Raw genomic sequence first — 15,802 nt, forward strand, 5'->3', positions numbered from 1 at the left:
AGCTTATGATATTTAACACTCCTGGGCTTTAGATTATTATTATTATTATTATTTATTTATTATTATTGCAATTCCTACTACTACTACTACTACTACTACTACTACTAATGAATTCTCCATAAATTTTGTATCTGAATACATTACATATCTGTGACAAATGAATCCATAATATGTTTATAAATGGTTAAGACATAAATGTTACCGTAGGTTACAAACAGTTCACTGCACTCCTAGGCTTTTTTTTTTTTTTTTTTTTTTTGGACCCACTTTATATTAGGTGTTATATTAGGTGTACTAACATTAATATTAATCATTTACAATGCACTTATTGTTTACATACATGTTTTTACATTGTACTTACAGTATATTAAAAAAATCTGCATATCATTATATATTTAATTAATTTCTGTAAATACATTTATAATTACCATGTTGACCTATCCTCACACCTTAACCCACCCCTAAACTTAACCTTACCACCAAACCTGTCCCTAACCTTACCCGTATCCCACCTCAGTAGTACCACAATTGTTTTGCAAAACAACATGGACAAAATAAGTACATTGTCCTTTTTTAAAAAATGTAAGTGCATAGTAGTTTGGAAAACCTAATATAAAGTGGGAGCATTTTTGTTAGTACTACTACTTCTACAAATAATAATAATAATATTGAGTTCTCCATTAGTTTTGCATCTACTAGGGATATGTAAAATATCATGGGATAGTGTGACAATCCACAATATGCTCATTTTTATAAGTGTTAAATACATAAACATTATAACAGGTCACTGCCAGCTTATGATATTTAACACTCCTGGGCTTCAGATAACACACTGATAAACAGAGCAAGGAACCTGAGAAGTCTTGAGAACTCAGAGACAAGTGTTTGTTTGTGTCTTTATCAAGTCCGAAATCAAAGCCTTGCCCCAGTTATGTGTCGACCCATGGTATAAACTCACGCTTTACTGTACATCATCACCTGATCTATAGTCACAGTCAGGACTCACTGTCTCTGCTCTAATAGCTACTCTCAAAGGTACTGTAGGGGTCGGCAACAGGAGCCGGATAATATTTTTATGTTATCAGTAACACTCCCACGTTTGTTTTCGCAGCCACTCAATGGCCAGAGCACGGGATGACAGGAAATGACAGCATTTGTTCTGATTTCGACCCCCCTCCACTTCCACAATGTAAGACCAAAGAACGTGGGAGGACCCACAATGCACAATGATCTCTTGTTCAGATTGAAATGCTTTGTGCATTCATCTATAACTGCCCAACATGCAAAGATAACCAGCCAGTCCGGTGATCAATAAATAAATAGCAGACAGCATAAAAAAAGAAAGACAGAAAGGGAGGAAATAATGACACAAATGCAGACAGAGAGATGGAGGGTTCTTTGACTACTGTTTGTCTTGTTTTAATAGTGGAAAATCGAGAGGAACAAGAGGGAAAAAAAACGCTTAAGGCGCTTTTCATGAATATGTTGCTTTCATGTCCCTTTACTTTTATTCTTTTAAAGTATTACAGGCACAAAAAATATGTTTGTTTTTTTTTATGTGAGAAATACTATTATTTCTATTATTTTACTATTACTTTAAGTTATTATTTAACATAAAAGTAAGAAAGCTATAAATCTGTATTGTCCTTTTTGAAATGACAATTTTGTCCTGTGGCAGAATTTGACCTCATTTTCAGTTAAAATGATACAACAACAATGTCATAATTGTCTCTATCAGTGTAGTATTCATTATTGCCTTTGTTAATGTCATTCATCCAATGCTGTTAACCAAGTTAATAATGATAAAAATAAGAATACTACGTTTTTTTTTTTTTTTTTTATATAATTATATATGAATTCCCCTGTGATATGTATCCCATTAATCACATGTGGTTGCATTTTCTTCTATTAAATTTTAATGCTTATTTAATGCTAATAGGAAAACAAATACACAAATAATTGTCTTTTTATACATATCCCAAATTTTAGTAACATAAAATATAACCCTTACATAAATTACTAGAAAATATAAATAAAACGGCTCATATAATATTTAGTGAAATGAAAGTTAAGAGAAATAGCTAAATAAATAAATAAAACTTTCAGGGCGGATTTTGTATAATGAAAGTGCTTAAACAATAATTCTGATATTGCTACATGCATGCTGTGTTTATAGATTACATTTATACTAAATTAATTCTCAGCCTAATTTAAATGCAAACTAAATTAAGAACTAAATAATTAAAGAAACTAAATGAATAAACAGTATCCATCATATATGTCACAATGGACATTGAATCATTTTTACCCTTTGTATAATTGTGATACACTAAGAACAACAATTATAACAATTATAATTTGCACACAAGACATAATATATTATGCAATATAATATTAGTATTCTGTAAGCTCTCAGACCAGAGCCAGTTATTTATTGTCAGTCAATAAATGCAGTGGTAGCTGACATAAGGTCTATGATCAGATGCTGGACATCATCCTCTCATGTTAGCTTTGTAGCAGAGATCTTAAGAGCAAACGCAAGAGTGTAAGGAGTGAATGTTAGAGCTTATAAAGTGGAGTGATGGAAAGAAAGGTTCATGGTGGGGTTATCACACTCCGGCAGCACTGGGAGCGACGTGGCTGTTTGTGGGTCTCCACGCACACACAAGCGCAGCAGAAATGACACTAGCGTATAGCTGTGTATCACAGAGCAAACAGCAGCACTTTACCTCAAAGTCTGCCAGCCTAGAGAGCGGATCAAAGACAGTGTTTGGGTGAAACCATATCGACAGAGTGTCAAGCACAACAGGGGTTGTGAGGAGGGGCACTCTCTATCTTTCTTTTCTCTGTCTACCAGCCTCTATTTCTCCACAAAGAGCCTTTGCTATGCGTGTCAATCACACTGCCCTACGTGTGTCAATATCTAATTGCTCTGATGGCTGGAGATGGACGGACAGAAAGGAGGAGTGAGATGGCAATCAAGTGAGTCGGATAGAAGAAAAAAAGACGTTTTATTACAATTCCATTACGGCTTTTTCAGCATTGCGACATGGATGAAGGAAAACTATTACTCAACCTGCACACGCTATGAAAAATGAAACTAGTTCTGGATATACAAAACTGCTTTGTTCTTGATGAAGATAAACAGTCTGGGTATGTTTGTATTCATTATATAAAGTCCATAGCAAAACCATACCCAAAATAACACGTCAGAAATAATCAAAAAGGGAAAGAAAAAAAAAAATCTCGCAAAAGCCATTTTAAACATTGTGTCAGTACTGGACAAATGACTCTGTGGTAACACCCACCACCCTGCCTCCATACACAGGAAGACAAATATTGAACAGGACTCCACACGCATCAAACAACACTGTGGGGCAGGGCCGAGTAGGCCTGGGTCTCGTCTGTAATCACAAATGTCCAAATCCTCTAACGAGGTCCAGAGCTCTGTCCCCCACATCAAACTACGTCTCTGCACACTGGCTTTCCATTACGTTACTCTTTACACTGATCAATTAATGCTTTAATGTCAGTTAATTCTTAAAGTGTTAAAACTTAAATCTACGTGAACTATTAAGCTGATTAAAAGAATATCAAACGCACCTGAGAAGTTATCTTGAAGTTCACACTGTCCTCTGCACGTTCCACACAGTTATGTTGAGTGACCTGTAGGGGGAGCTGCTCTTTTATGACTTGGGGGGGTGTATTTGTGTAAGACAATAAAAACATTAATTTGCCCTGAAATCATTCCTGACGTAAATGTAAAATGGTGCCCATTGGAACCCAGTAATGAAGCATGCGGCATCTCTGCAGCTTCTAATTTGACTAGTTAAATGACTCCATTACGTGTTTAACAGACAGAGGCAAATCATTTCTGGTCAGTTGAGGCTCACTTAGCCGCGTCACAGGACTTGGGGAGAAATCGGAAGATAACTGGTCCTGCTTTTTTCCTTTTTTGCACTCTATATATTGCAGCCAAAAAGTGCGATATGACCTGCACATTTCCTCTCATTCTCTCTTCTATGTGTCCACATCTCTATCTATCTCTCTCCTTCTGTGATGGTGTTTGCGTGTGTCTACATCCCACTGTTAATTAGGTGCCCACTGTGCATGATAAAAGTCTATATAGTGATATATATACAGTAAATAGATGCTCATCAGAGACTGTGTTTTCAGTACACAGATTGGACTTGTGATAGGAATCATACTGTATAATCATACTGTCGTCCACTGCCGTCCCAAGTTGGAAAGATTATCAGATCAAAACTTTACACAGTTATGGAACAATATTATAAAGGTCGTTTAAAGGAGGTGCTTTACTTTTAGAAAGTGTTGGTGTTCAACCTTTAGGAGGTCAAATTAATTATAATATGAGCTGTTTTATTTTCTGTTCATTTAATATGAGGTTTGCATAAAAAAAAAACTATTACCAATTAAAAATCCTATTAAACCTTTTAAAATCATCCCTGTTCAATCCTTATTTGTGTTTACAATTTTTCCAGGAGAAATACTGAATAAACAAAAACTAAATTACATTAAAATATAAATCAACAGCAAAACTATGCCATAGATTTAACAGAATTCCATATTAACCAAAAATAAGACAACATTTTTGTTTTTAGTCAGTAAAATCATTAAAACATTTTTTTTTTTTTTTTTTTACCACAATAGGATGAATATAAATGCTAAATAATATGCCAAAATATGACATATATTTGTATGATTTAAATGCTGTATTAAGAAGAGAAGGTCAAAACCTCACACGGCAAAAATAAACTAGGCCAAAATAAAACTGACTTTTGAGTTTTTAAAACTAGATAATGTTCTTATTGTGCTATGTTAGGGTAATAGTTGATCTATTAGACAATAGTTTATCTACACCAATTACTGATACCAAGAGGCCATTCCACACGCATGCTAATACGGGATCACCAGTCTAAAAACACACATACACATACACATACACATACACATACACATACACATACACATACACATACACATACACATACACATACACATACACATACACATACACATACACATACACACAACCACAGGTGGGTAAAGACAGGCACTCTTAAGGGATATTGGGCTGATTACAGCAGGTGCGTATGTGTGAGTCAGACCGGCCTCTGACCTCTGGCTTTAAATGCGGTGATTAGGAATGGAAAAAGTGTTAGTGTGGATGGGCTGGTCCCTAGTACACACTCTGTGCCCTCTGCAGCGCTGCACGGAAGGGCAGGAACTGAACCCCCCCGCACGTGCAGGAAGCTGGAACATCTCTGCTGATGGACAGAGAGCCAATCACAGGCTGGCATTGCTCTCAAGGATAATGGCACATGTCGAAGGATTTCGTCATGTAATCTGAGGCATGTCAAGTTTCATTGATAGTCTCTTTGAAACACACACATAGACTATTTTCAAAGGACTCAAAAATGAAAATTCTGTCATTATTTACTCTTGTATGACATTCTTTCTTCTGAAGATGATGTTTTAAAGAATGTCACAGTGTTTTATTGTACATACAATGACTTTTGTTGCATGGACAAAAGCAGCTGTACAATAATAAAAAAAAATGTGTTCCACAGAAGAACGAAAGTCAAACAGGTTAAGAAGGACAGAAATGATGACACAAATGTCATATTTAAGTGAACTATTTCTTTTATAGTTGCTCCAGCTGTTCCTGCCTGGGCCGGTTCAGTGTGAGTATGCAGGGGCTAGAGTCTCCCACTCTAATGGGATAGGTAATTATGCAGTCTGATCTCACAGACAAGGGATTTAAGAACTAAGTATACTATGTGACACATGTCTGGGATTATTAATAGTCATAACTGGATGGACAGATGGACAGGCCTGAGATAATGCCATCAGATGCCATTATAAGCTGCACTGCGGATTCTTAAAGTACAAGCAAACCAAAACAACTACAAACAGAACTCTGTAAATGGCACGTACAGTAACGGCCTCTATCTCCTGAGCGCCGGTCTCACAGCAGATGTCAAACGCTGGTAAAACGCAACGGCGCAAGATCCTGAAGAGTAAAGATCTCTTTATCCCTTTAGCGTCTGTGGCTCAACTCTTTGTAGTCCGACTGAAGTGCAGTGAAGTGAGCCGGTTTCACCCCCCTCCCCAAACGTCCGAGTCTTAACAACCCACCCCCTCACTTCTGATTGTTGATCCTCCTGAAGAGGACAGATCAAATATTCCACTCCAGTTTGCGAGCGGGGCGCAGATATGATTGGGGTTGACGGACGGGGCCCCCAGTTTGAAGTCTTAACAGACAGTGCGACTTTGATATCTGTACTCGGCGCGTATCACCAAAGACACAGGGAATGAATGAGAGTGAGGGGGAACTGAGAGAGACAGAGAGAGAGAGGCAATGAACAAAAGCATCTGTGGAGTGGTCAGGGCCAGCGGCAGCATGTGTCAGAGGCTTTTTGATGTTTAACCCCCTTCCTCTCTCTCTCTTCTTCTCCTCCTCCTCCCCCTGTATTCCTCCCCCCCCAAAGGCCCCACTTCTCCCTCACACTTCCTGCTTTCTGGGAGAGCCCAGTGGCGACATATATGTACGCATACACACCAACAGCCTCATCCAACCAATTACCAGCCTCTTGACGCTTGTACATTAGACAGCACTGCTTCGAATAAAGGGAGGAAACCGCTGTTTATTCGCTGAAAAGTCTTGCTAAATACCAAGTGTGTTAAATCAATTCAAATTGTATATGGGAGAAAATATAATATCGGACACATCATCTGGAAAAAAACCAAGCAAAAAAGCCCATTCACACCAAGAATAATAACTATAATGATAACTATATTAGCATCCACACCAAATCAAAATAAAGTTATGTTTATATAAGCATGGACTGCAGTTGGATTTGATATATGACATTGTTGTTTGATTTTAATTAAGTAGAGAAGGTCAAAACCTCACAAGATAAAAAATAAACTGGGTCAATGTAAAACTGACATTTGATGTTTTTAAAACTAGATTCTGTACTTTTCTTTTAGGTTAGAATAATAGTTCATCTAATAGACAATACCAACCCATTACCAGCCCCGTGACTCTTGTACATTAGACATCACTGCTTCGAATAAAGACAGGCAACCGCTGTTTATTTACTGAAAAGTCTTGCTAAAAACAAAGCATGCAAAATGTTTTAAAAAATCATATTGGACACATCTGCTGGAAAAATCAAGCATAAAAGCCTGTTTACACCAAGAATGATAACTATAATGATAACTATATAAGAATCAACAACTTTAAATGCTTGAGCTTTTTAAAGTCAGGGGGATTCTTATTGGCCGTCAATGTTTTTATCATTCATCGGGTGGGAATAATGATTCTGAAATGTGTTCTACAATATCGTTTCTCTGTCATTATTGATATAGTGGTGGTGTGGTCTTCCCTTTTCTCATACAATTAGAATTATTATTAAAACCTAAGGTATTGTTATATTTATCGTCATTGGTATGAACGGGCCTTAATTCACAATTACAGTATACCGACTGGTCTGTGAGTAAAAACTGAAATCCGAAAGTAGCAAAGTTCATCTAAAAAGAGGAAAAGAGATAAACATGTGCAATCATCATTTTCTTAACTTGTGTTTCCGCAGATTCAAAGCGCTGAGTTTTAGCATAAACAGCAGGCAGGAAAAGTGGGTTTTTAAAAACTCTGTCTTCCTGGGATTGAGCGTTCAGAGCAGAGGGATGAAGAAAAGACTAAACAGATGTCACAGCTTGGCGGGAACGAGGGAGTTAAATAGCTTTATTTTTTTCCCTCCGTCTTTTTAAATGTCTCACGTATAAACAGATTTTGTTGCTTCTTAAAGTGGGCTCAAAATTAAAGCGTATCGTTTTACACACATATTGCATGCATATTAGTGAGCCCCAGCTGCCCGTGTCCTGTTCTTAAGAGCCATATGATTGAGTTAGGGGCCCGGGTATCAGATAAGATTTAAGCCTGCTCTCCCTGTGCGCTCCCCCTCTGCATTTTACTGCTAACTTATTAAATGGAGAGAAATGACATTATTTTTCTGAGTGTATGTGTAATTATTGTCACACACCTGTGACTCCTGCCATAGACGACAAGAGGAGGAGAGGAAGGAAGAGACGACGACGAGGGGAGAGATGTCGCTCGGAACAGCGGGAGCTCTGGGTTTTTTCCTTTAAATGGTGGGTGAGAGAAAAAAAAACAGCAAGCTTGTTAATCACAGAATCTCTGTCGTAGGGAGAACACGGATATACTAACAACTTGAACGACAGATATCATTGTGAATTCGATCTGAAATTAAATGTCCTTTCATGTTATTTCCTTCAGACAATAACATTCTGCATGCACTCCTGAAGTTTATGGAAAAGTTTCCCTTTTTTGTCTGCCAAACAGGCTTTCTTTCCACATACCACCAACAAACTGTTCTGTGTTGGCAGTTCTAGATGGCGAACAAAACGTCTCATCTGAAATTCTGATGCATGCGCCAAACACACGTTCCTTTCTTTCTTTCATTCTCTTTTTTTTTTTTTTTTTTTTTTTTTTAGGGGACCACCCCATGGAAGGAAACATTTGAAATACAGCTCTGAAGACAAAGGAAATTACCTATTAGAGAGGGAGCAATGATCTTCTCTTGCCCCGACTCCAAAAAGTGACTCAGAATGTTGTAATTGTTTACCTTTGACACTGACCGTAATTCTTCTCCACTCCGCCGTAACAGAATATTTCAGCGTCGCTTTTCAAAAGCTCTCCTTCTCGCTCTGTCGCCGCAAACGGCGATGCCTCAAATGTCATCGAATCGCTCGGTTTAACGTATTTCTTTTCAACACCTGCTCTTTGCTTCACAGGAGGAAGGGCCAAGCAAGTGAGAAAACGACAAGAAAAGCAGCAGATCGACTTGTTTAAGATATCTCGGCATTGTTCGCAGTCAGCTAGGCCCTTAAAATGTGACCTCCGCTCCGTCTGTGACTTGTGCAAATACATTGGGTGCCACTCAAAGCCTTTTATTCTGACACTTTTGAAAGGGCTGTTGATAAAAGCTAAAGCACGTCAGGAGGTTTTACACTGTCAGTCTCGCTTTCCTGTGCTGATCTAAAAGCATGGAAATAGCAGCGCTTTTTGGTGTAATGTTTTAATAGAAAACAGATGGCCGCAGATGTAGGGCTGCACAGAGCTGGGTGACATGTCTTTAATATTTTAGAGTGGTCTTGCTGTAAATGTAGAAGCAGCTGTTTCCTCCCCGTTTAAATTTGGAGTTTTTAATTTGTGATTGACAGCTATTGGATTTGCTGTAAATTACAAAAATGAATATGGAAGCGATGGAACCGACGGCCAATAAGGGGGGAGGGGGGCATTTGACGCCGTTCACGGATGAATAGATTTATGTGCACCCAAATGTGAGGTATTTACTCTCTCTCTCTCTCTCTCTCTCTCTCTCTCTCTCTCTCTCTCTCTCTCTCTCTCTTCTCTCTCTCTCTCTCTCTCTCTCCCGCTCTCGCTCTCCTTGGTTTGATTCTGCTCAAGCACACCACTATATATGCCGCTGATATTTAAATGTACATGAATATTAAAATACAAGTGCGGGTGGAGAGGATGCGAGCGGGGGGAGGCTTCATGCGCCAGGGCGGCTGGTAACAGAGTTCTATTTCGATGTGTTTGTTTAGCTGCTGTTCGTTTAGTTTTAATGTCAGCCACGAGTACAGCTCCCTTGACGCTTATGGTAGAGGTGATTGTCATCAATTCGCATCTTGGCATTTAAACCACCTGCTTCAAATATGCGTATTTGAAATGCAAATAAACTGCATATGCCCAGACAAATTAAAAAACATGGTGAGTAAACACTTTTGAAGTCATAACTTTCTCTCTCCTTTTTTTCATCAGGGACTTGAACTGTCAAATGTTCTTTTACTTGAGAAGGGAACGCCAGACAGATAATGCCTCTCAGAGCAAACCTGCATAATACTAACTGATTATATATTTATTTATGGTTTTGTTCACAAGGCATAGAAAGCGGTTATGTTTTTATCTCGGCCTCAGCTTGATTCTTATGCCTCTGGAGTGTTTTCGATTAACCGTTTCTGTCTCTTTTTTTTGTCCTTCTGAAAAACGAATGCATTATATTTTCGCTGCTTATTTACCACCTCTCTCTTCTTCATTGCCTGACACTACCGTTATTCAAACATCAATAGCTATACGTCTTCTTTAGCACTGACTCTTACTTTCATATTGATATTTATATGTGATCATTACTTTTCTTCTCCAGGCTTTGTCTCCGCGTGTCAGCTCTAAGGTGCAATATCCAATAGTGCATTCAGAGCAAAACACAGAGCAAATATGCCGCATAAGGCTGGATACCTTAATAATGAACCCCGCACATAATTCTTCTTAAGGTGTCAATTCAAACATGATCATGTTACACATTTATATATTTTTTACCACCCCTCTTCTTTTTAGTTGCTTCATCTGTTTCAGTCCAGGCTGTGTGAGAGGATACTATGATAAATATGAGTTTTTAATCAGGCAGATGGCTGAACACTCTTCCTGTATGTGTGTAATCATTGCCATCACTCTCATTAATCATCATCATCATCATTCGGGTCATCATCATCGTCATGTTTTAGATGAAATAAAAACACATTCACAATGACAATCTGTGCTTCTGCAGTACATTCTTTTTCTTCTACAAAAAAAAAGAAATGAAAAGAACAAGGTGGAATTAACTAAAACCCACCAAAACTTCTGCACCACTGCTTCCCAGCATCTCAGCTGTTCTCCCGGTTTTGATAAAAGTTGCTGAATGTTGTTTCTCAAATTAACGAGCATCCGTTTCATTTTGTCAGATGAAGAAGTTGAAGTAAACAGAGAGGGAAGACACACATGAAACAGCTTCATTAGCGTTAAAGACCCCCTTCTAAAACCTCATCGAGTATCGATTGCGCCGCCGATCGGGCTCTCAGAAAAGCACCTGTCATGCGTTTGAAGAGCAGTTGTCAAGCACGCACAGTGACCGCGCACCACCAACGCCGTTACCGCTAACGTTCACGCACCTGTCAACCGCAGGCAGGCAGAGCCCCTGATGAGGTGTTACCTAATTGTGTTTTAGAAAGCGATGACACCTCGTCTCTACCTCTCTCTCGCTCCTCTATGATATGTCTCTTAATGCAATTAGGCATAATGAAAAACTAGAAATGGTGAACACTGGAGGGCTGCTGGAAGTGATGTGGGGTGGGGAGGGGAGGGGTGTTGGACTTCCTGCAGAGAGCAGGCATTCAAATGAGAACTTAATAGGAACATCAGAACAAGAGCAGTATATTCTGTGAGATGACAACAACATTAAAAAAATCCAGGTAATTAAAAACATACTCTGTGTTTTGTCAAAGTGGCCGTCATTGTTGAAGTTGAAGCCTCTCAACCCCCTCCCCCCTCCCCTCCTCCCTAACGATTTGGCATAAATACGAATAATGATCTCGGGAAGAGAAAAATGAAGAAGACGGTCAGAGAAAAGCAGGAGAACAACAACAACAGGGGGGGGGGGGAAATCAATCAAAGTATTATACTGAAAAGTTGTTCTGTTCTCAAGGACATCGAGTTCTCGGGCATTCTGTCGGAGCTGTCCAGTAGAAAAAAATGAGACATAACTTGGATGAGACGCCAGCGAGAGGGGAGGGAGAACGGAGGGGGGAGGGGGGGGGGGGAGAGGAAAGAGACACAGAAATAAACCCAACTCCCATCTGATGACCAGCTTGTCTATAATACTGAATCCCTGCACCGTGCCAAGATGCAGAAACAGGATAAGTCCAGATCGGAGAGATTTGAACTGGTCTCGGGCCTGTGCGAGAGCGGCGACAACTTTCAAGCATGAACAAAATCACTGTTTCACCTGCTTACCAGTCCTTTTCGTAAGCCGATAAGACATTTGAGCGTAAAATCGAGTGAGGGAAAGAGAGGGAGAAAAAAAACAAAAAACATGATACATGGCATTCATCTTATCGTTTTCTCCCCCAAAAAATTACAGGACAGATGATGTGGCCATCTTGAGATCGTTTGTCAACTGTCAGCCGGGGTTGACCTTGCAAAAAAAAAAAAAAAAAAAAAACAAACAGGGAGGAAAATACAAATATACTCTTTTCCACAAAAAAAAGGAGAGGGAGGAGAGAAAAAGGACTGTTGTTTTTGATAATAAAGAGACATTTTGCCTTCCATTTGCAGCGCCAGTTAAAAGCGCAACCAACATGGAAATCCATTACGAAACGCTACTTAAAAAGTGTGACCAATCCTTGTGCAGTCAATTAGGGACTGGAGACAGACTATGATGTTTGTCGGTTTGGGTCTGGCGCATTCTGATCAACGAGGATTTAACGATGAGGAGCAGAGATTTGGATAGCTTTTTATTGTTTGTTTTTTTTATCCCTTATTTTTTCCATGGGGGGGGGGGGGGGGGGAAGGATACATAGATAGAGGGATGACATGGATGGGAGGGGGCAGCCAAGCTCCACTTATCTGTTCTCTCTCTCTCTGTCTTTTCATTTACAGAAGCATTAATGTGCACAGCTATGTGCTCATCCATTGTTCTGAGTTTTACAGCATGAAGAATGCATTTGTGGAGTGGAGATTGTAAAAAAAAAAAAAAAAAAAGAAGAAAAAGCTGTGTTCTTAAAGTTAGTGCAGAAGAAATACACAATATATAATCTAAAGTGCACAAAAAGAATGATTGGCCGGAATAAGTGGGGATGAGGTTTCATATTAAAAAAAGATTTATCTTAAAGTATGGTGTTAATCCTCAGATTAATCCACCCCTCCTCCTCCTCCTCCTCCTCCTTTTTTTGCATGCTGGCTTTCATAAAACCTATAACCCATAAAGTTCTTACATTTTCTGGAAACAGGCACGCTAGGCCTGATTTTACAAGAATTTCTGCCCAATGAATCATGCCGAGAATTCATCCTCTAGTAGTGTGGAACTCCAGAACTGATAATTAAACAACAAAACAAGTTTTTCAAAAGGAAGTGCAAAGAAACAAAGAACTTGTTACATAAATGGAGGAAATTTCGTTCACTAATCAAAGGAAAGAATAATGGCGGTTATCACGGATAAATGCAAGAATTGTTTTCAAAACTGCTGGAGCAAAATGTTTAATAAAATGTATTAATATGAATAATTATTATCATTGTCTTTCTTCTTTGTTTTCTATATAATTTGTAAATCAGTGTTCTTTGCTTCAGTGGAAACTCATCACATTAGAACTGCCTGTAAACTGCTGTTAGGCTGAAACATATGGGTGCATGCAGTCGTTAGCCCACTTCATAAATATTTCATTCATATTTCCTGTTTGTGTGCGTGGAGCTGTGTGACTGAAAGCCTATGCAAGTGTGTGTGTGTGTGTGTGTGTGTGTGTGTGTGTCCGTGACTTTCTCGCTCTCTCTCTCTCCATTTTTTTCTTTCTCTGTATAATTAAATCTCAGCAGATTTCCTTTGAAACTGCTAATCATACCAGTAAATCAAGGCTGAGATTTATCTTGATGAAGGAATAGAAAATAACTTCTGAAAGTAACAGAAACACCACTCGAGAACAAACAGAAGCAGGCAAAAGGTGAGCTTGATTTCAGACTTCGCCTCGTAACTGTCATCAGCCATCATTCAGCCTCAAATACGCTTGAATCGCAATATTCTCCGTGCAGGCAGTGTGTTATAGTGTGCGAGAGAGAGCTAAAATGGGATCACAGGCCACTTATTGAGTTCTTACGGACACAAAAGGCCTACTGTTGCAGACAGCTAAAGCTGAGGCAGTTACTGTACCTTTCAAAACTAATATGTAACCATATCTGTTTTAAAAGGACGATTCATATTACTGTGAATGCAGGAGGAAAGTTGTTCCCATCTCCCAGGCCCTAGGAAACTCGAGTCCCGACCTAATGGCCCTCAATTGGAAGGTGGCCTTTTGTGGAAGGGGCATCGCATTTGTAGAAAAAATGACACATGAAATTTTTGTGGTGATGTAAAGCACTTCAACTTTTTTGATAGCACAATGGCACTTACTGTGCTTTATGGCCGCTGTTGCGACACAAAGGTCATTCCGTATATGACTCAGCGGACAAGGGCAGCACTGAATGAAAATTAGGTTATATGTGATCAACCAAGTTATTAATCTGATTAAAATGGATTCTCTTTGCTTCCTATTTAGCAAGGCTTGGGAGAGAGAGGGTAACACACACACACACACACAGAGAGAGAGAGAGAGAAAGACGAGGGGGGAGGAAGGGAAACAATAGAACATACTGTTTATTTATCCACAGAAGAGTGCCAGCGCAAACTCCGGCGTAAATTCGCTAACGTAAAAGACAACATCAACACCACAAAATCGGCATTTTTACTTTCCGTATGCAGCGGTGTCCTTGCGGTGCTGCCTCATCCAGGTAACCTTTCTAATCCTGATTAAATTACTGCAATTAGAACAGCAGCTCTCCTACCTCCCCCCATATTTCCCTAATAAACAATACGCCATCTTAAATCCATTCGATGGGATTTGCATGGAACAATGCTCGAGCTCGTGCGATTTATTTCCATCTCTACAGAGGAATTAAGTGCATTTTTTAACAGCTAATGGTATAATGTGGGCTTATTTCTCATGCAATGCTTTTCTTTTATGTCGCTCCTCCACTCTTTCTATTTGCAGGAACTTTGCTTCCACCCTGTTTATTTGAAGTCTAAATCAAATGTGGCTTATTGGACCGGCTCTTCTTTCGCGCAGCAGCTTGAACATGGAAGTACGCCGATTCCGACAGATTCGTCTGTAATTGCTACACGACCTCTCAAAACACACCCCTGTTGCCTCTGCCTCAGCCAGACTGTGTTTTCTGTATTTGTTTTATTAACTTTAGCGCATTGTTTGCCATTGATGTGGAATAAAGGAGCAAATAAAAGTTGACATACTTGTGCTTTTTTTCTTTTTTTAACTCCTGCGCCTGCCAGCCGGAGTCGGGGCATATTCTCTCATTACGTTTGGAGTGCATGTCATTCGCTGTGTGTAAGCATGATCATTATACTGTGTGTGTGAGGTGCGCCCCTACACAGGGAGGAAGTGTTGTTCTGCCGGTACAATCCCTCTGAGAGCAGATCGTCACATCTAAGGGCACCTGGGGAACGCAAGCAGCACAGCTATGAGGAATACCTCCAATTGAACAAAGTCTGAGAAACTAAACAAAACAAAAACAAAGACATAAGATCAAATATATGAGGAGGGGAAAAAAAAACATTGGGTCTAGGAGCAAATCTATTAAGTATTAGCTTAAGGGTTTCTGTCATTAAATGCAAACTATAGTGGGCTACGGGGGAATAAAAATAATGGAAGCATGCCGTGATTACTGCGCCAGTGAGAACACTTCATATTTTCCTCTCCCAAGGTTTCCTCTAACAAGATATTTATTTCTGTCTAATATTATGAATAGCATAATTGTTTTGCTGTCATTAGCATTGAATATTTCTCTGCCTTTGTTGTCATACTGGAACCCGATCCTTTTATTCAGCGACCATTTGCTCTTTTTCTCTCCGTTGGAAACGACGAAGCCTACTGTACCGTACGTCAGCAAGGTACGAGACAGGACTGAAAGAAAGCGAAATTACTAGGCCTTTCAAAAGCTTTCAGCGCCGCCAAAGTTGATATCAGAGTAAATTAGCGCAGGGAAAAATATTTTTAGAGATTGCACAGCTGCTGGAGGAGAGCAACAGGTACCATCCAGTGGGCTTGACAACAGCTTTTACAATTAATTGCTCTTTGAAACCAGAATTTGCGTTGCTGAGTGACAAGGTGCTAA

General features: G+C 39.3%; 1 protein-coding gene and 1 long non-coding RNA gene across 12 annotated transcripts in view; one reads left to right on the forward strand and one right to left on the reverse strand.

The window, feature by feature from the left end:
* znf536 (zinc finger protein 536) overlaps nt 1-15,802 on the reverse strand; it is a 183,642-nt gene that overhangs the window by 32,799 nt on the left and 135,041 nt on the right. For 3 of the 11 annotated variants that reach the window (XR_014203712.1, XM_082161825.1, XM_082161826.1), the window contains exon 7: nt 8,070-8,169. The exons of the other annotated variants lie outside the window; for them this stretch is intronic. Coding sequence is in view for 2 of the 3 variants with exons in the window: in XM_082161825.1 (XP_082017951.1) it covers nt 8,070-8,169 (100 nt within the window). In the remaining variant the exon portion in view is untranslated. The remainder of the gene's footprint in view (nt 1-8,069; nt 8,170-15,802) is intronic. 11 annotated transcript variants of the gene reach the window in all.
* LOC309492888 lies at nt 9,507-15,226 on the forward strand. The gene is made up of 2 exons (XR_014203748.1): nt 9,507-14,404; nt 14,665-15,226. It is a non-coding gene; the product is annotated as an uncharacterized lncRNA (long non-coding RNA).

Source organism: Leuciscus leuciscus (genome assembly GCF_965113295.1).
Source record: "Leuciscus leuciscus genome assembly, chromosome: 2".
NCBI classification, from domain to species: Eukaryota; Metazoa; Chordata; class Actinopteri; order Cypriniformes; family Leuciscidae; genus Leuciscus; species Leuciscus leuciscus.